The 14,082-nt window shown below is 34.9% G+C and overlaps 1 protein-coding gene and 1 long non-coding RNA gene across 5 annotated transcripts; one reads left to right on the top strand and one right to left on the bottom strand.

Annotated features, from left to right (window-relative positions):
- Positions 1 to 412: 412 nt before the first annotated feature.
- Positions 413 to 7,350, bottom strand: LOC117115171 (ras suppressor protein 1-like). Its single transcript, XM_033258878.1, has 8 exons — positions 7,104 to 7,350; positions 6,734 to 6,787; positions 5,436 to 5,556; positions 4,261 to 4,379; positions 3,588 to 3,670; positions 2,175 to 2,289; positions 1,561 to 1,693; positions 413 to 864 (listed from the first exon to the last, which is right to left on the bottom strand). Exons 1-8 carry the CDS (start codon positions 7,210 to 7,212, stop codon positions 765 to 767), a joined length of 834 nt encoding a protein of 277 aa, XP_033114769.1. The 5' UTR covers positions 7,213 to 7,350; the 3' UTR covers positions 413 to 764.
- A 21-nt stretch (positions 7,351 to 7,371) lies between these two features.
- On the top strand, positions 7,372 to 13,699 carry LOC117115172. 4 transcript variants are annotated; one of them, XR_004446503.1, is made up of 6 exons: positions 7,372 to 7,390; positions 7,493 to 7,626; positions 8,939 to 9,050; positions 9,628 to 9,718; positions 11,392 to 11,491; positions 12,154 to 13,699. It is a non-coding gene; the product is annotated as an uncharacterized LOC117115172 (long non-coding RNA). The 4 variants fall into 4 exon arrangements; XR_004446501.1 differs by lacking the exons at positions 7,372 to 7,390; positions 7,493 to 7,626 and adding exons at positions 7,666 to 7,850; positions 8,485 to 8,775; XR_004446500.1 differs by lacking the exons at positions 7,372 to 7,390; positions 7,493 to 7,626 and adding exons at positions 7,668 to 7,850; positions 8,549 to 8,775.
- Positions 13,700 to 14,082: the final 383 nt, after the last annotated feature.

Genomic DNA, 14,082 nt, shown 5'->3' with positions numbered 1-14,082 from the left:
ATAGGGGGAGAAATTACTTTTTATTAAAAAACTAATTACAGCAACTATATTTTACATAGTATATCAAAAAAAGATTACAAAATATAGTTTCTACTATATATGCAGGTCTAATTTTATAACATTTAAAATGTCAATTTAATTGACAATAAATATATGTGAGGTCTCACCATGAAATGAGACGCATCGTTGGTGAAATCATATCGAGATATTCACCAAAACAGGCTAAATTCAACATTTTTACAAAATTTTTATTTTAATGTTTTTTTGAATAACTTGATACTTATATTTTATATTTTCTTGCCAAAACAGTGTTCTCTGCACATATTCTGTAATTCTAGTCATATGATTTGTACAGGTTAGTTTATCTTTGAGGCTGATTTTCTCAAAATATGGTTCGTATACACCTAAACTTTAAATGCTCACATCTCTGGATTTACTTATAGTAGGGAAGCCATTCAAAGACCAAATGAAAGCTTATAATGTGATCTACACAAATATAATATAAACTCAATTTTTGAATTTCTAACCATGAGACTCCTTTTATGGCGAGACCTCACATATTATGTCATATTTATATAAGCCTTATATTAGAAAGGCATTCATTTTAACACCATTAGAACACATTCAGGGTACCTGTTATTGGTACCGGGTTTAGTGGGTGTTGCATGGCCACCATCTACCTGCAATTCTACTCATTCTTGGCATCTTTCGTGCTAAAACTCACTTGAATTGTTAGTGTTAAATCTACTTTATCTAAAGCTTCTTCACTTCTTCCCCCAAATTTCCTTCTTACAGATCTTTTTACTTTTATTTGCCTTCTTGGGTGGAGGTGCAGCTCCTGCCTGCATGTGCCGACCATATAAACTGAAATTTAAAATATATGTATACAGTACATCAGAAATTAAAATACATTAGAAACAGTAAAATATATTTATATTTTAAATGTTGTTGTCATCTAACAGCAAGATTGTAATGCACTATATGTCTTATAAAATATGAGGCTGAAGAAGTTGGATGTCCTTTACAGTTATATAATGGTATGCATGCACATACAAGTGCGCTAGTGTACCGGATTGATTGAAGTACACCGTGTCACAGTAATTATTTGGAACTGAAAATTTCATTACACATTATGGATTGGATGTGTAAACACCAAGGATAAACCCACGAAAGTCTGAAGAAGACTCATTTCCAGTGGGGTCATTCTGGTGGTGATTGGGCAGTACACCGGGAGATAATCTCCTTACTCTATTCCGAAGAGTGTACTGCGTTCTTTAAATGCACCTGGGTCAACTTGTTCAGTGAAAACACAGTGCCTAGCACCAGTTTAACTGGCTGAGCTAAGCTGCTATCTAATGATTCAAAATGCAATAACCTAGAAAATATTTTATATAAAATATTCCAAGAATTTGTGAGATTTCTTGATTCCATTTAGGAATCCAGATTCATGATCTTATTTTCGGAATGCTTTTCTTGCAAAACTGACAGGATAAAGCAAGATAATCTCTACTTCATCGTATATATTATACTATTTATATCTATAAATAATCTGTTACTTACTATTTATATGTATCTGAACGAATGTATTCGAAGACATGAGAAACGCCAACTTGAAATTGGTCTAAAATGGGAGGTACCCAGGGGTTGTTGTCTGCCCTGAATACGGCTTGGTTTGAGTACAAATCAAGTTTACCTATAACAAATATTAAGATTAATAATAACAACCTTGTATTATCTAAAACAAATAAATCTATTTTAGAGGGCTCATTCTTTTTATGGCAATAATTCACATCCAATCCAGTACGCATCATTACACCAACTGGTCTTCCGTGGCTAAAGGCTGTTGACCTATAACACCAGATGGAATGTCACAAATTAAATTTGAAAGAAAATCTGATGGGAATTTTCTTACACTCTGTCCAGATTACATAATTTTCTTTAACAAAAATATGTTGTATACTTAGGTATAGTCATGATGTGCCTATATATGGTCATGGTGTGATGTCATCATGACCATATTTAGGCATGTCACATGTTTTAGTCAATTAAAATTTGATAATCTGGCAGAAATGTGTACACCCACTTGTCTCATGGAAACAGAGCAATCTAACATTACATTTTTTTTCTAAAATGAAATAATATTTAATTTAAATCCTGTGTTATTCTCATCTTACCAAGCTCGGGTGGTAGAACAGTGAGTCTGTTGCCTTGTATGTGTAGCTCACGTAACATTGCCAGCTCACCGATTGCTTGTGGTAGAGATATAAGATCATTGTCCCTAATAGCAAGCTAGTTGGGATAAAAGTTAAGAAAAATTATGACCATGTTTAGCATACCAGTAAGGCATAAATTAAAGTTCATAAAATATGTTTAATAATAATAATAATAATAATAATAATAATAAGCAGTTAATAGTAAATACATTGTCTGTGGTACATGTTTTAAAAACTTCATAATAATTGAATAAAACATTGAATTTGCTCATTTACAAGGAGCAACTAATTTCTCAACCTTTTATATTCTTTATATGCAAGGGTCCCAATTTTGGAAGTCAATTCACTGGGCCGGCAGAACATATTTCAAAGTGAAAGGGCCCACTAGTAAGATGAATGGGAATATGAATCGCAAGGGAGCGCTTGCGCGACCGAGCAGCTCACGGGTGGGGCCCAGGGGATCCACCCTTGGAAGCTCTGGGGTTTAGACATTTTAGTTCAGTTTGGCTGGCTTATTTTGCATAGCTGAAAATGTATCTCGGTTAGGGACTGGATAAACAATCTCTTTCCCCTCCCTCTCCTCCTTCTTCCCTTTACAGGGGCGGATCTGGGTTCAATTTGGGGAGGGGTAAAAAACCCCACAAAGAAAGGGGGTCTGGGTTCCCCTGGGTAAATTTTGATTTCTAGATGGCGGGAAATTAGCTTTCCCGACTACTGAGGTGACTTTTAAGTTCTTCAAAATTCAAGGTTTTCTCTCTCTTAAAAACAATTCCATGAATCAATGAACACTAAAGAGAAAGGTGGATTCAGGTTCTAGCCGGGAAAATGTTTCTTTCACAAATTCTGATGGTCTTTTAATTACTTTTTAGTTCAAAATTCAAGGTTTTAGTCCCATCTTGAAAACAGTCAGGTAAATTTTTCTTATTCATATACAGTAAATAGGCCTTATGTATGTATGTATACATACATAAAAAAAAAATGAATAGTTGCATACATAGGCCTATTCTTTTTTCCCATAAATCGATAAATCCCAAAAAGAAAGGGGGGTCCGGGAAAATTTTGATACATAAATGGCAGGAAATGAGCTTTCCCGACTTCTGAGGTGTCTTTTAATGACTTTTAAGTTCTTTAAAACTCAAGGTTCCCCCCTCTTGAAAACAGTTCCTCCGGCCATGATTCAAATAGATGGTTTAATCAGCTTTTGTAAAATGTTATTCTATTTTGCTAGACGTGGTGATATCCACTGCCAGCTAATTTCAACAGGAGACTTCTGACCTCCTGCATTACACAGAAAAGAAGACAAGGGATGAACCTTCCATTATCAGGTGACCCTCCACAATCAGTTTATTTCTACACCATTACACACTTGCATACCTGTTTCAATTGGGTCAGCTTGCCAATTTCCTCTGGAATTACTTCAAAGTCATTATCACTTAAGTATAAGGCCCTCAGAGTACCTAAAACACAACATTAATCAGAAATTGTTTATACCACTGACTCCTGATACTTGCTTCCCTGCTTTGTTTTGTTAGTTTCAAGAATATTAATTGGCTTACTTTAATGGATAATGCCTTTAAGTTTCTTCTTTTTCTCTAGTGACTTTAAAGCATTTTTAAGAATGGATATAAACGTTATGAATATTTTATAATTATTTATAATGTTAAAAATCTTTAAACAGTGTTAGAATAAAATTGTTATTGTAAATTTTAAAAAATAAGTTTGGTTAAATAATAAAGAATGTCAATAGAGCTTGCTTAGGTTTACATAAAACTCAGGCTCCGGAAGAAAAACCAAATTTTGATATGTTGAAGAACTGATATTTCTAAGACGGAAAAAAGTTGTTTGACAAAAAACTGAGGAACGGTAAATGAGATACATATTTTTAAATACAGTATTTAAAAACTGGTAGAAAAAGGGGTGTCAAACAATTTTAATGTGTCTTTGAAAAATCAGTTCTACAACATATCAACAAATTTTTTTCCTCCAGAGCCTGACTTTAATGAGCATTATAATGTTAAAATTATTTAGTGTTTTATTTAAAACTTACCTAAGAGGAAGAAGTTTTTACTTAAGCTGTTTTCACTCAGGTTATTGTAAGTCAGATCAAGCACTTCAAGCTTCGGGAAAGCCCCGAATCCCCTCGGAAGGTGGTACAAACGGTTCATCCTAGTACAAAAAAAAACAAAAAACAAACAAACAATAAGCATAAATTGAAAATAATACATTCGTATATTGTATATATATATATATATATATATATAAATATATGTTCCTATATTTGAGGACAAGTTTCCAGGGGTTCCCAGTTGGGAGTCACTTCCTGGAGGTTTAATTAAATGCGCTTTCTTTTAAAACATCTAATTTCACTTTACTGCGCACGGTGATACCCATCGGCACTGACGTCCGTGAGACATTGATAATAAAGCAGTAAAAACATGCAAAAACTATGAATTCGTGGGAGATGGGTTTTCAGGGGACTTCCGTGAGTTGCAGGTGATGTGGGACCCCTAAGTTTCCATCATTTCATATTACTTACTAGAATTCTATCCGGTCTACCCCAACGCTACTGTGCGCAAACAGTTGTATGATGGGGTGATCTAGCTGGATTAATTAGGCCATTGGCTGTCCTGAGGCAAAACAACGTAACTGACATTTTTGTCGATTTTGAGATAATATAATTTGGGAGTATATTTAAAACATGTCTGAATTAAATGTGAAACTTTCAGGTCTCAATAATGCGTCGTATTAGAGATAGCAACACCTATCTATAAGCACAAAACTTAAAATCTAGTTGTTTTCCGTGGCAATTCAACGTAACTACAAGATTACGGGGCAAAACGACGTATCTACGATAAAGATACGTTGTTTTGCCTCAGAATGGTATTCAAAAATTGTCTTGAATAATATTTATTTTTACACATGACTAGGTGAGTTGTTATGCCCAACTCAGACAGCATCGAATGACGCAGTTCGATGCAATTTGGCCGTTGTGCAAATATTAACATATTTAATATTCTAAGACGCAACTGTTGCTGATGCAGACCTATCGCGTTGATGTTTAACTCACGCTGATGCAGACCTATCGCGTTGATGTTTAACTCACACAGACCCAACATGACAACAAATCGCGTCGGGGCTGTGTCGTACGACGCTGTCCGGGTTGGGCTTGAGCAACTACACTCAAGGGCAGAATCTGTTATTTTTTTCAGTCTTTGTCCTCACCCTACATTGAGCCTTTTCAGGTTTTGCATGGAACTGAAGTTAGTTGGTAACTCTTCTATGTGATTGTTAAACAGATTCAAGACCTCCAACTTATGAAGTTCTACGACTGCTGGCGGCACACCTAGAATGCAAATAAATTGAGAGTTTGTTTAGTAATCTGCATTAGGACTATTGGTTAAAGTGTTAATGTGTATTGTGATGTCATTGGACCATATTTAGGCATATCACATGTTTTTGTCAAATAAAATTGGATAGACCCGGGACAGGGCTTAACACACATTTAGTAAGTGTCATTATCTTAATTATAATACTTGAAATATAAACATATTTTGAAGTTAATTGTTTACTTTGGTTATTAGTTTTCATTTGAAAATAGCAAATAACAGTATTTTCCTTGCCAAGTGCAGCATATCATTATGAATACAGTACATGTCGACCCTGCTTCTCAAACTTTGGGTCGTGACGAATAGTTTAGGACACAGAGATGTAGACTATTAAATTGGCTGGTAAGCGCTAGTAAGCAGTCAGTAAATTTGGAAAATTTTGGGGGGGATTTGTGTCTCATTGGGAGTTGGATTAAACTGATTTGAGGTGAATTTAACTACCTTGAGCGCGATTACTTTTTTGTCTTCGAACATTTTCAATGGAGGTGGAGGCAACTGGGCGTGACTAATTTTTGGGGGCGCTCCCCATGCACCCCCAATATACACCATTGCAACAGACACGTCTTAAAATTAATAGCTTGAATATTTACACCGAACATGGAATAGCATTTACCATGTGGACATTTCGATCTGTCATTCAGTGGAACTTTTTCAACCGAATGATGGTGTTGGGGGGTGTGGTGGAGTGAAAATAATATTACAATCAAAATATTTTATGAGCATGTCATTCTGTGAATCCGTCAGTTGGTTAAGTGTTTTCAAAATGGCTCTGATATAACAATGTAGAGCAGCGGTTCACAAACTATGGTTCATGACCCAAAATTGGGTCGTAAAATAAATTTTGAGGGTCATGAGACACTTTATAAAGTATTTCAAAATTGAACTTTATATTCTATTAAAATTTTAATGCATTACAGTATGTGCATTCCCCTGTGCATTCTAAATATCATTTATAAATTTAACTTCAATTTTGTTTACCAGTTGATCAATTATAAGTAGGGCTAGGTCCATCTGATTTTCAACATGCCAAAAAGTGGGTCACAGCAAATTGGCTGGATGTTTGTTTGGGGCCATCGGCCAAAAAGTTTAAGAACTGCTGATTGTTGTAGAGTGTTGTGCGACTACTTTACTTACTATCGATTTTGTTGTGGCTCAATGTTAGCCTTGTCAGATGGTCTGCCAGTGAAACTATCAAAAACAAATGTTGACAAAATAAAAAGTCATAAAACATTAAAATGTTTGTCAAATACAGTAGAACTATGAAATTACAATAAATATTACAGTATTTCCAAATAAGAACCACATAAAATGCAGAGCACCCAGACATAACTGTTTGTCATTTGTTGTTATGTTATTAACTGGACTGTCACTGAAGAATAAAATAATATCAAACCGAACTGTAACACAGGACTACTATTATCATTAATCAACGATGCATTCACTTTAAATATAAGAGACTATCACTGAATGAAGTGACTAACAAACCTCCATCATCAAAACTTACAGAGAGATGGGATGTCCAATATTTTACTGATGTTTTTATCTGACAGGTCCAATTCAGGGCTTCTATGATTCTGGGCCTCGTCAACTTGCTTCTTTATGGATTTTGACATGATAGAATTTGAAATAAGAAAATAATAAAGAAAAATAAATGGGCAATATCAGCGTAAACAAACTTGGCTGTTCTGTTTTAACCAAACTTATGTTCGGGTGGATACAGGAAGTACCTACTACAGCGAGTTGGTCGTGCACAGTCGCATTAAAAATGAGATCTGCATTTCAATATTTAATGTAATCACATTAGTATATAATCGTATACAAAGAATAAAAATATATATTTTTTAAACATCTGTATTGTAAACAATCAATTTTTTGTTAATATATTGTTATCAGGTGAAATGCGTATCGATATCGAAGAAAGTAATTCGACTCCCATGCAACATCAGTGACAAACATGGCGGCGACCGGAGGGAAGGACATTTTCCGAATTATTCAAATTCTTTCATTTGACTTCAGTTGTTCAGAAGGTGAGGATTTTTTATATAAAGCTATCGGTTTTGTGATTCGTTCGCCTTATTGTTCGTGGGTCCTTATCTTCAGCAAGGACTTAATTTGTTTCTTGAAACCCAGGGCCCTAGGCCTAAGCCTATGCTAGGCATCATAGGCCCCTCAATCAACGTGGTTTGTTTCCACAGCCAGCCCAGGAGCATCATCCCCATCATGCCTATGCTAGGCCTAGTCTAGTCATTATGTATGGGCGGCTTAGGCCTATTATCAACAATCTGCCTTTTTAACATTAATATTGAAATATTTTTTAAAAATTAATATAAGGATGTGTGTAGTCCTAGGCCTAGCTAGGTAAGTCTAGCCTAGGCTAGGCTCTAGTCTAGGCCTAGTAGTAGGCCTAAAAAAATCCCGATTTTAAATTGAATAATATTAATAATAATTTAAATCTTAGGCCTAGCTAAGCCCAGGTAGGCATGCTCTAGGACCTAGCTAGGCATATTTTTAAATTAATTAAATTTTTAAAAGATTTGTTTTCGTTTTTTGGTAATGCCAAGCTTGATTTGAATACTTTATTTCAAAATAATTAAATAACAGTTCTTCTGATTGTATTGTAGGCCTAGTACTGAGTATATATAGGCCATAGTACTATTATTTATTTACTGTAGTTTGGTATTGTTAGATATAGGCCTAAGCTAGTGAAATATGGAAAATGGCCCATTTAAAAAAAAAATGTTCTTGGCTATTTGCCATTGGCAATACTTTCTTGAATTCCTTGGTCTAAAAATTACAAAAAATGAAAAGTTTTAGCTTCCTACCTTTCCAAGACACATCATTTTGGCATTGATTTTACCCACAAAAATTAGTGTTTCTGACTTCAGAGCTTCATATTCAACTATCCGTGGTTGAATAAACTTGAATTTAACATTTGGTGTTGATCATCAGAGGAACGCAGCTTGTGCCAAGACTGTGCTGTTATGATTGGTCCATGACAGAGAAGGCCACACCAGGACCCCTACAGTGATTGCCTTTTATTTTGGTTTACTGAAATAGCAGCAAGCATGTGTATAGAAGGATCACAATTCACTGCTGGGTATTGTGAGAATGTGCATTGCCCCATGACCAAGCAAGACGCCATGGAAACAAGCTGGGTTATCGTTTTCTTTTATACTGTATGTCAGTTTGCCTTGGGTAGATTTCTGAATATACAGTATACCTGACTTGATTGTTGTTTAAGAAACTTTATACATTGTATTGTGCATTAAGTGTATTGCCTTTGGCATTATACATTTTTGTGGTAATAATAATAATAGCATTTTAATGTTTTATTTTCAGCTTGTGAATTCACTTGCATTGAAGAATGAAAATAATAAAAATGTATGGGAGAAGGATTGAAACACGGACAGGAGACTTCAAGACAAGGAAGCACTAGAAAAATGCTACAATGGTTAGTACTTGCTTTTCTATTGCTCAATACTTTATTAATTTGTTTTGCTTATTGCCAAATGCATAAAATCAAGGTACTGTGTATAAAACACTCTATTATTTTAAAGTGGGCAGAATTGCATCATATCATTGATACTATATATATATATAATATATTATAGATGTATTTGCCTAATTTCACTAGATGTATTTGCCTAATTTCACCAGTTCAAATTATATTTCTGTTTTATATGAATGGACAATAAAGAATTCAGATTAAATTACTTAATGATTTTTTTTGTCATTTTCAAGGAACAATACATCTCTAAACAAATTAAAAATGTCGATGATGTGAACAAGAATCTGAGACTAGCTGTATTACGGAAGTTGAGATTTCATTCATTGTCATTTACATTGCTCATCATTATTAAACATTTTCATTTTTCATACTTTATTCTTCATTTCATTCCATCTCAATCTCCTGTAATGAGTCTGTGACCAATGATTATGAGAGCTGAGGACACCAGTAGAAAGTCAGTGTAACATACCGTTGATACTTGTTTATGCTAATACATGTTTTTATGATAAATGTTTTCCAGATTGTCGTAAATGCTGTCATCCTGTACATTCGCCGCTAGCTGAACGTCAGTCTGGTTGCCAGTTGAAGTTGTGTAGACCTTCAGAAACCAGGTCTGTTTATGTTTAGACACTAAACTATACATAAAGAATTAAAAACAACTACCATAGTTAAATACCACATTAAATAAGGGCTTAATACACAAGGAAGTATGGTATTTAAATAGGTTTCCAAAGCAATTTTAAAGTAAAAGCGGTCTTGAGAAAATTGGCCTTGGCTTGTACATACAATTTATAAATTGAATGCTACAATGGAAATTGGCTAATGCAGAGATAAATGCTTCCAAAAAAAACCCCAAAATGAAAGGGGGTCCTCCCCCGTGAAAATTTTGATTCCTAGATGGCCAGAAATGAGCTTTCCCGACTTCTGAGGAGCCTGTTAATGACCATTAAGTTCTTCAAAATTCAAGGTTTTCCCCCTCTTGGAAAAGGTCAGGTAATTTTATCTCATTCTTTAGGCCTATCATAGAGGAAAAAATCAGTCTATGACACATGATTATGAGAGCTGAGGACACGTTTTGTGGAGAGCTCTGTCCAAATTAACAAATTTTCTTTACCGTTGTATGATTTGCTATATATAGTCATAAAGAGATTTCATGATGACCATATTTAGACATGTCGCATGTTTTTTGTTAAATAAAATAGTCTGGATCGTGCTTCTATACAGTATTCCCAATTTGTGGTTTGGATTGATGGTAGGTATTAGGTCTGAGGGTGAATTAATTGTATGTTATTGTAAGAATAATTTCCTTTTGTTTATAAGATGTGTATAAGAGACAGCTCCTGTAATGAGTCTGTGACCAATGATTATGAGAGCTGAGGACACCAGTAGAAAGTCAGTGTAACATACCGTTGATACTTGTTTATGGTAATACATGTTTTTATGATAAATGTTTTCCAGATTGTCGTAAATGCTGTCATCCTGTACATTCGCCGCTAGCTGAACGTCAGTCTGGTTGCCAGTTGAAGTTGTGTAGACCTTCAGAAACCAGGTCTGTTTATGTTTAGACACTAAACTATACATAAAGAATTAAAAACAACTACCATAGTTAAATACCACATTAAATAAGGGCTTAATACACAAGGAAGTATGGTATTTAAATAGGTTTCCAAAGCAATTTTAAAGTAAAAGCTGTCTTGAGAAAATTGGCCTTGGCTTGTACATACAATTTATAAATTGAATGCTACAATGGAAATTGGCTAATGCAGAGATAAATGCTTCCAAAAAACCCCCAAAATGAAAGGGGGTCCTCCCCCGTGAAAATTTGATTCCTAGATGGCGAGAAATGAGCTTTCCCCCTCTTGAAACAAGGTCAGGTAATTTTATCTCATTCTTTAGGCCTATCATAGAGGAAAAAGACAGACAATATATTATTATATTCCAACAACATTAAGTAGTCGGATATATGTAGTCTTTCTTTCATGGATTAATGACCTGATAGGCCTGAAAAACACACTTTTGTACATAAATTATTACGACGGCGAACCAAAAACAGTGTATAATTTAATTGAACACTAGTTGGGCTTGTCTGATCTTCCAACCTATGCCTAGGGTTAGACTGCCTTTTGTAAGCCAAGACCCAATTGTATTTTGTTACATTTCTTCACAGAGGGGGTTTGTCCGAACACCTTGAACCCCCCCCCCCCTGGATCCGCCACTGATATTCCCTTTGCTATACCAATTTACAAGGCAAAAATATGAAACCTCATTCCTTAATTGTTTACAGACTAAAAACAAGATGGCAGCTGATGTTTTTGATTTGGAGGACCAAGACTTGTAACAGCTGGTGGGATTGTGGCAAAGGCTGTTCTAGCGATAAAAAATAAGTAAGCTTTACAACTATACTCCACATAGTTTTCTTATGATGGGTCTTGCTACATGTGTTGCCTCTTATTAGGAATTAGGACCAGAAAAGTGTAAGAACAATTTTCTAAAAAATAAAAATTTTGTTGTAAAAATTACTATTAGACGAGCATTGTGGCGATTATATTTCGAGTATTTTGTCCGATGATGAGAACAATAATCTGAGACCAAAGCGCTGCAAACCTCTATCTTTAATCCTAGACTTGCTCTTTTTACTCTATTCTGTTTTTCAACCTTAATTCTCCAAAATTCTTATTTATTTCTTTCCTTCCTTCTGATGTTTGTAGTCTGTCTATGACACATGATTATGAGAGCTGAGGACACGTTTTGTGGAGAGCTCTGTCCAAATTAACAAATTTTCTTTACCGTTGTATGATTTGCTATATATAGTCATAAAGAGATTTCATGATGACCATATTTAGACATGTCGCATGTTTTTTGTTAAATAAAATAGTCTGGATCGTGCTTCTATACAGTATTCCCAATTTGTGGTTTGGATTGATGGTAGGTATTAGGTCTGAGGGTGAATTAATTGTATGTTATTGTAAGAATAATTTCCTTTTGTTTATACATTATGCCTTTACAGGTACAGTATTATTATTTGCTCTTTACTTTTATTTTGCAGGTGTGTGTATTGTCTGGTATAAAAGGATAACTTTTCTGAACAACTTCTGTGGAGTCGTATTGCAAGCTAGACACAATTGAACATCATGCATGATCGACACGTTATGAGCATCATCTAGCAACGTCATCCAAACAATTGCAGATTTCTGCATTAAAAGATCTTCAATTAAATTTATGAAAAAATATAGTTTTCTTGCGCTTTATTCATGAGCACTTATCGAACTATAATCCACTACAGTGCTTTAAAGCAAGTAGTCTCACAGATGGTCTTAATGATCACGCATAGCAACTTTGCTCTGCAGCTCATTTCAAAATGAATTGATAATGCTTCAAGATACCAGCTCCAAATATTGGTTCCAAGAAGAACCTAGCAAATGCGAGAATCTGATCCATGCAACGCAACAAGGACACAATCACAAGTTTAGCTCGCTCAGGATTCATGAATGGCATCTCTCTCTCCAGGACGCCGTACATAAACTACGCCACTAAGCATCACATGACCAATAATAGTTTTGGGTTGTAAAGTGCAACCCAAACAATGTACCCTTAATACAGTGTAGAGGTGTTAACTGAATGGGTTGGCCATAGTTTTGTAGATACTGTATACAGTAGTATAATAATACATGGTCTAAAAAATTGTCTCCTTAATTGAAGTGTCCTAACAGAGGGGTTCTAATGTATTGGCATTCATCAGCAATATGTAAATAATTTTTAAATTCCCAGACTTTCCCTAATAGTGGGCTACCTGTTTCGTCAGCACACCTATTCCCAAGCTAAAATAGCCAAAACCTTGTTCAAAACAATTGAATAATTTTTTTTAGGCAAAAAATCCCTTCCCAATAATCGGTCTTATATGATATAAACTAAAGCTGCAATCGTAATGGATTTCGAATCCTATATCCTCCTCCTGTCGTCCGACTCTGAGACGAGGTGAAAAATACTTTCCCTATCAAAATGCAGTTATTTTTATTGCTAATCCATAATATTAATATTGTGATCTACTAAAAATATTGTGAAAGCGGTTTGGCGCAGCAGGTTTGGTTTCCAAACCTCTAGGTCAGAGTTTCAATCCCACACTGCATTATAAATGGGTACCTGGTGGGGTTGCCTGCTACTACGCCAATATGGCAGCAACACTTACACATGTGGCCCCAATGACCAGGCAAAAACCAAGTTCTTTGTAACCTAAATGAATAGGTGCTACAAAAATGACAAATAACTAGAAGACTCCACATGAACATCACCAGGGATTTTTATTTCGGGATCTAGTCGGCCTCTTGATTCAGAACGCCCGGTCGGCAAATTTCTGGAGCAACCGCTGCCGAGATCATAGTAAACATTCCAATGGAGAATCTTATCACTGTCCACATTTTGATTTTTCAAATTTAGTAAAGTTTTACCATAACCATAACATGCTTAATAAGGGCACTAACTTGTGATCTTTACTTTTGCTTTACGACTGCTGATAGCTAGCTGTCAAAGCAATGTGCGCTTTTTCCAAAACAACTCACTGAGATGCAATGGCCAATAAAGATTATGCCAGTGAAGGCATACTTTTCACTATTTTCTGTTTCTGTCACCCAACAAAACTATCTTTGCAACCTCTATGAAAAACAAATATGTGAGGCCTCACCACAAAATGAGTCTCATGGTTGGAATATCAAAAATTGAGTTTATATTATATTTGAGTAGATCACATTATAATTTGGTCTTTGAATGGCTTCGCTAGGATATGTAGATCCAGAAATGTGAGCATTTAAATAAAAGGAAAAGAGCATTTAAATAAAAGAAAAAAAAAAAAAAAAAAAAAAGAACCACATTTTGAAAAAATTGGCCTCCAAGATAAACTAACCTGTACAAATAATAGGACTAGAATTACAGAATATGCACAGAGAACACTGTTTTAGTAAGAAAATTCACCTAAAAAGTA

Source organism: Anneissia japonica, unplaced genomic scaffold, assembly GCF_011630105.1.
Source record: "Anneissia japonica isolate Jap-2015-1 unplaced genomic scaffold, ASM1163010v1 scaffold6997_len847652_cov182, whole genome shotgun sequence".
NCBI lineage: Eukaryota > Metazoa > Echinodermata > Crinoidea > Comatulida > Comatulidae > Anneissia > Anneissia japonica.
Note: the sequence above shows the minus strand (reverse complement) of the source record. Positions and strands in the feature narration are given on the sequence as shown.

Coding starts and splice junctions, on each gene's coding strand:
- LOC117115171 (XM_033258878.1), bottom strand. CDS start 7,212: ATGTCAAAATCCATAAAGAAGCAAGTTGACGAGGCCCAGAATCATAGA. Junction 2,290..3,587: donor AGCTGACCCAATTGAAACAG/GTATGCAAGTGT, acceptor TATCCCAACTAG/CTTGCTATTAGGGACAATGA. Junction 1,694..2,174: donor TGTTCTACCACCCGAGCTTG/GTAAGATGAGAA, acceptor TATTTGTTATAG/GTAAACTTGATTTGTACTCA.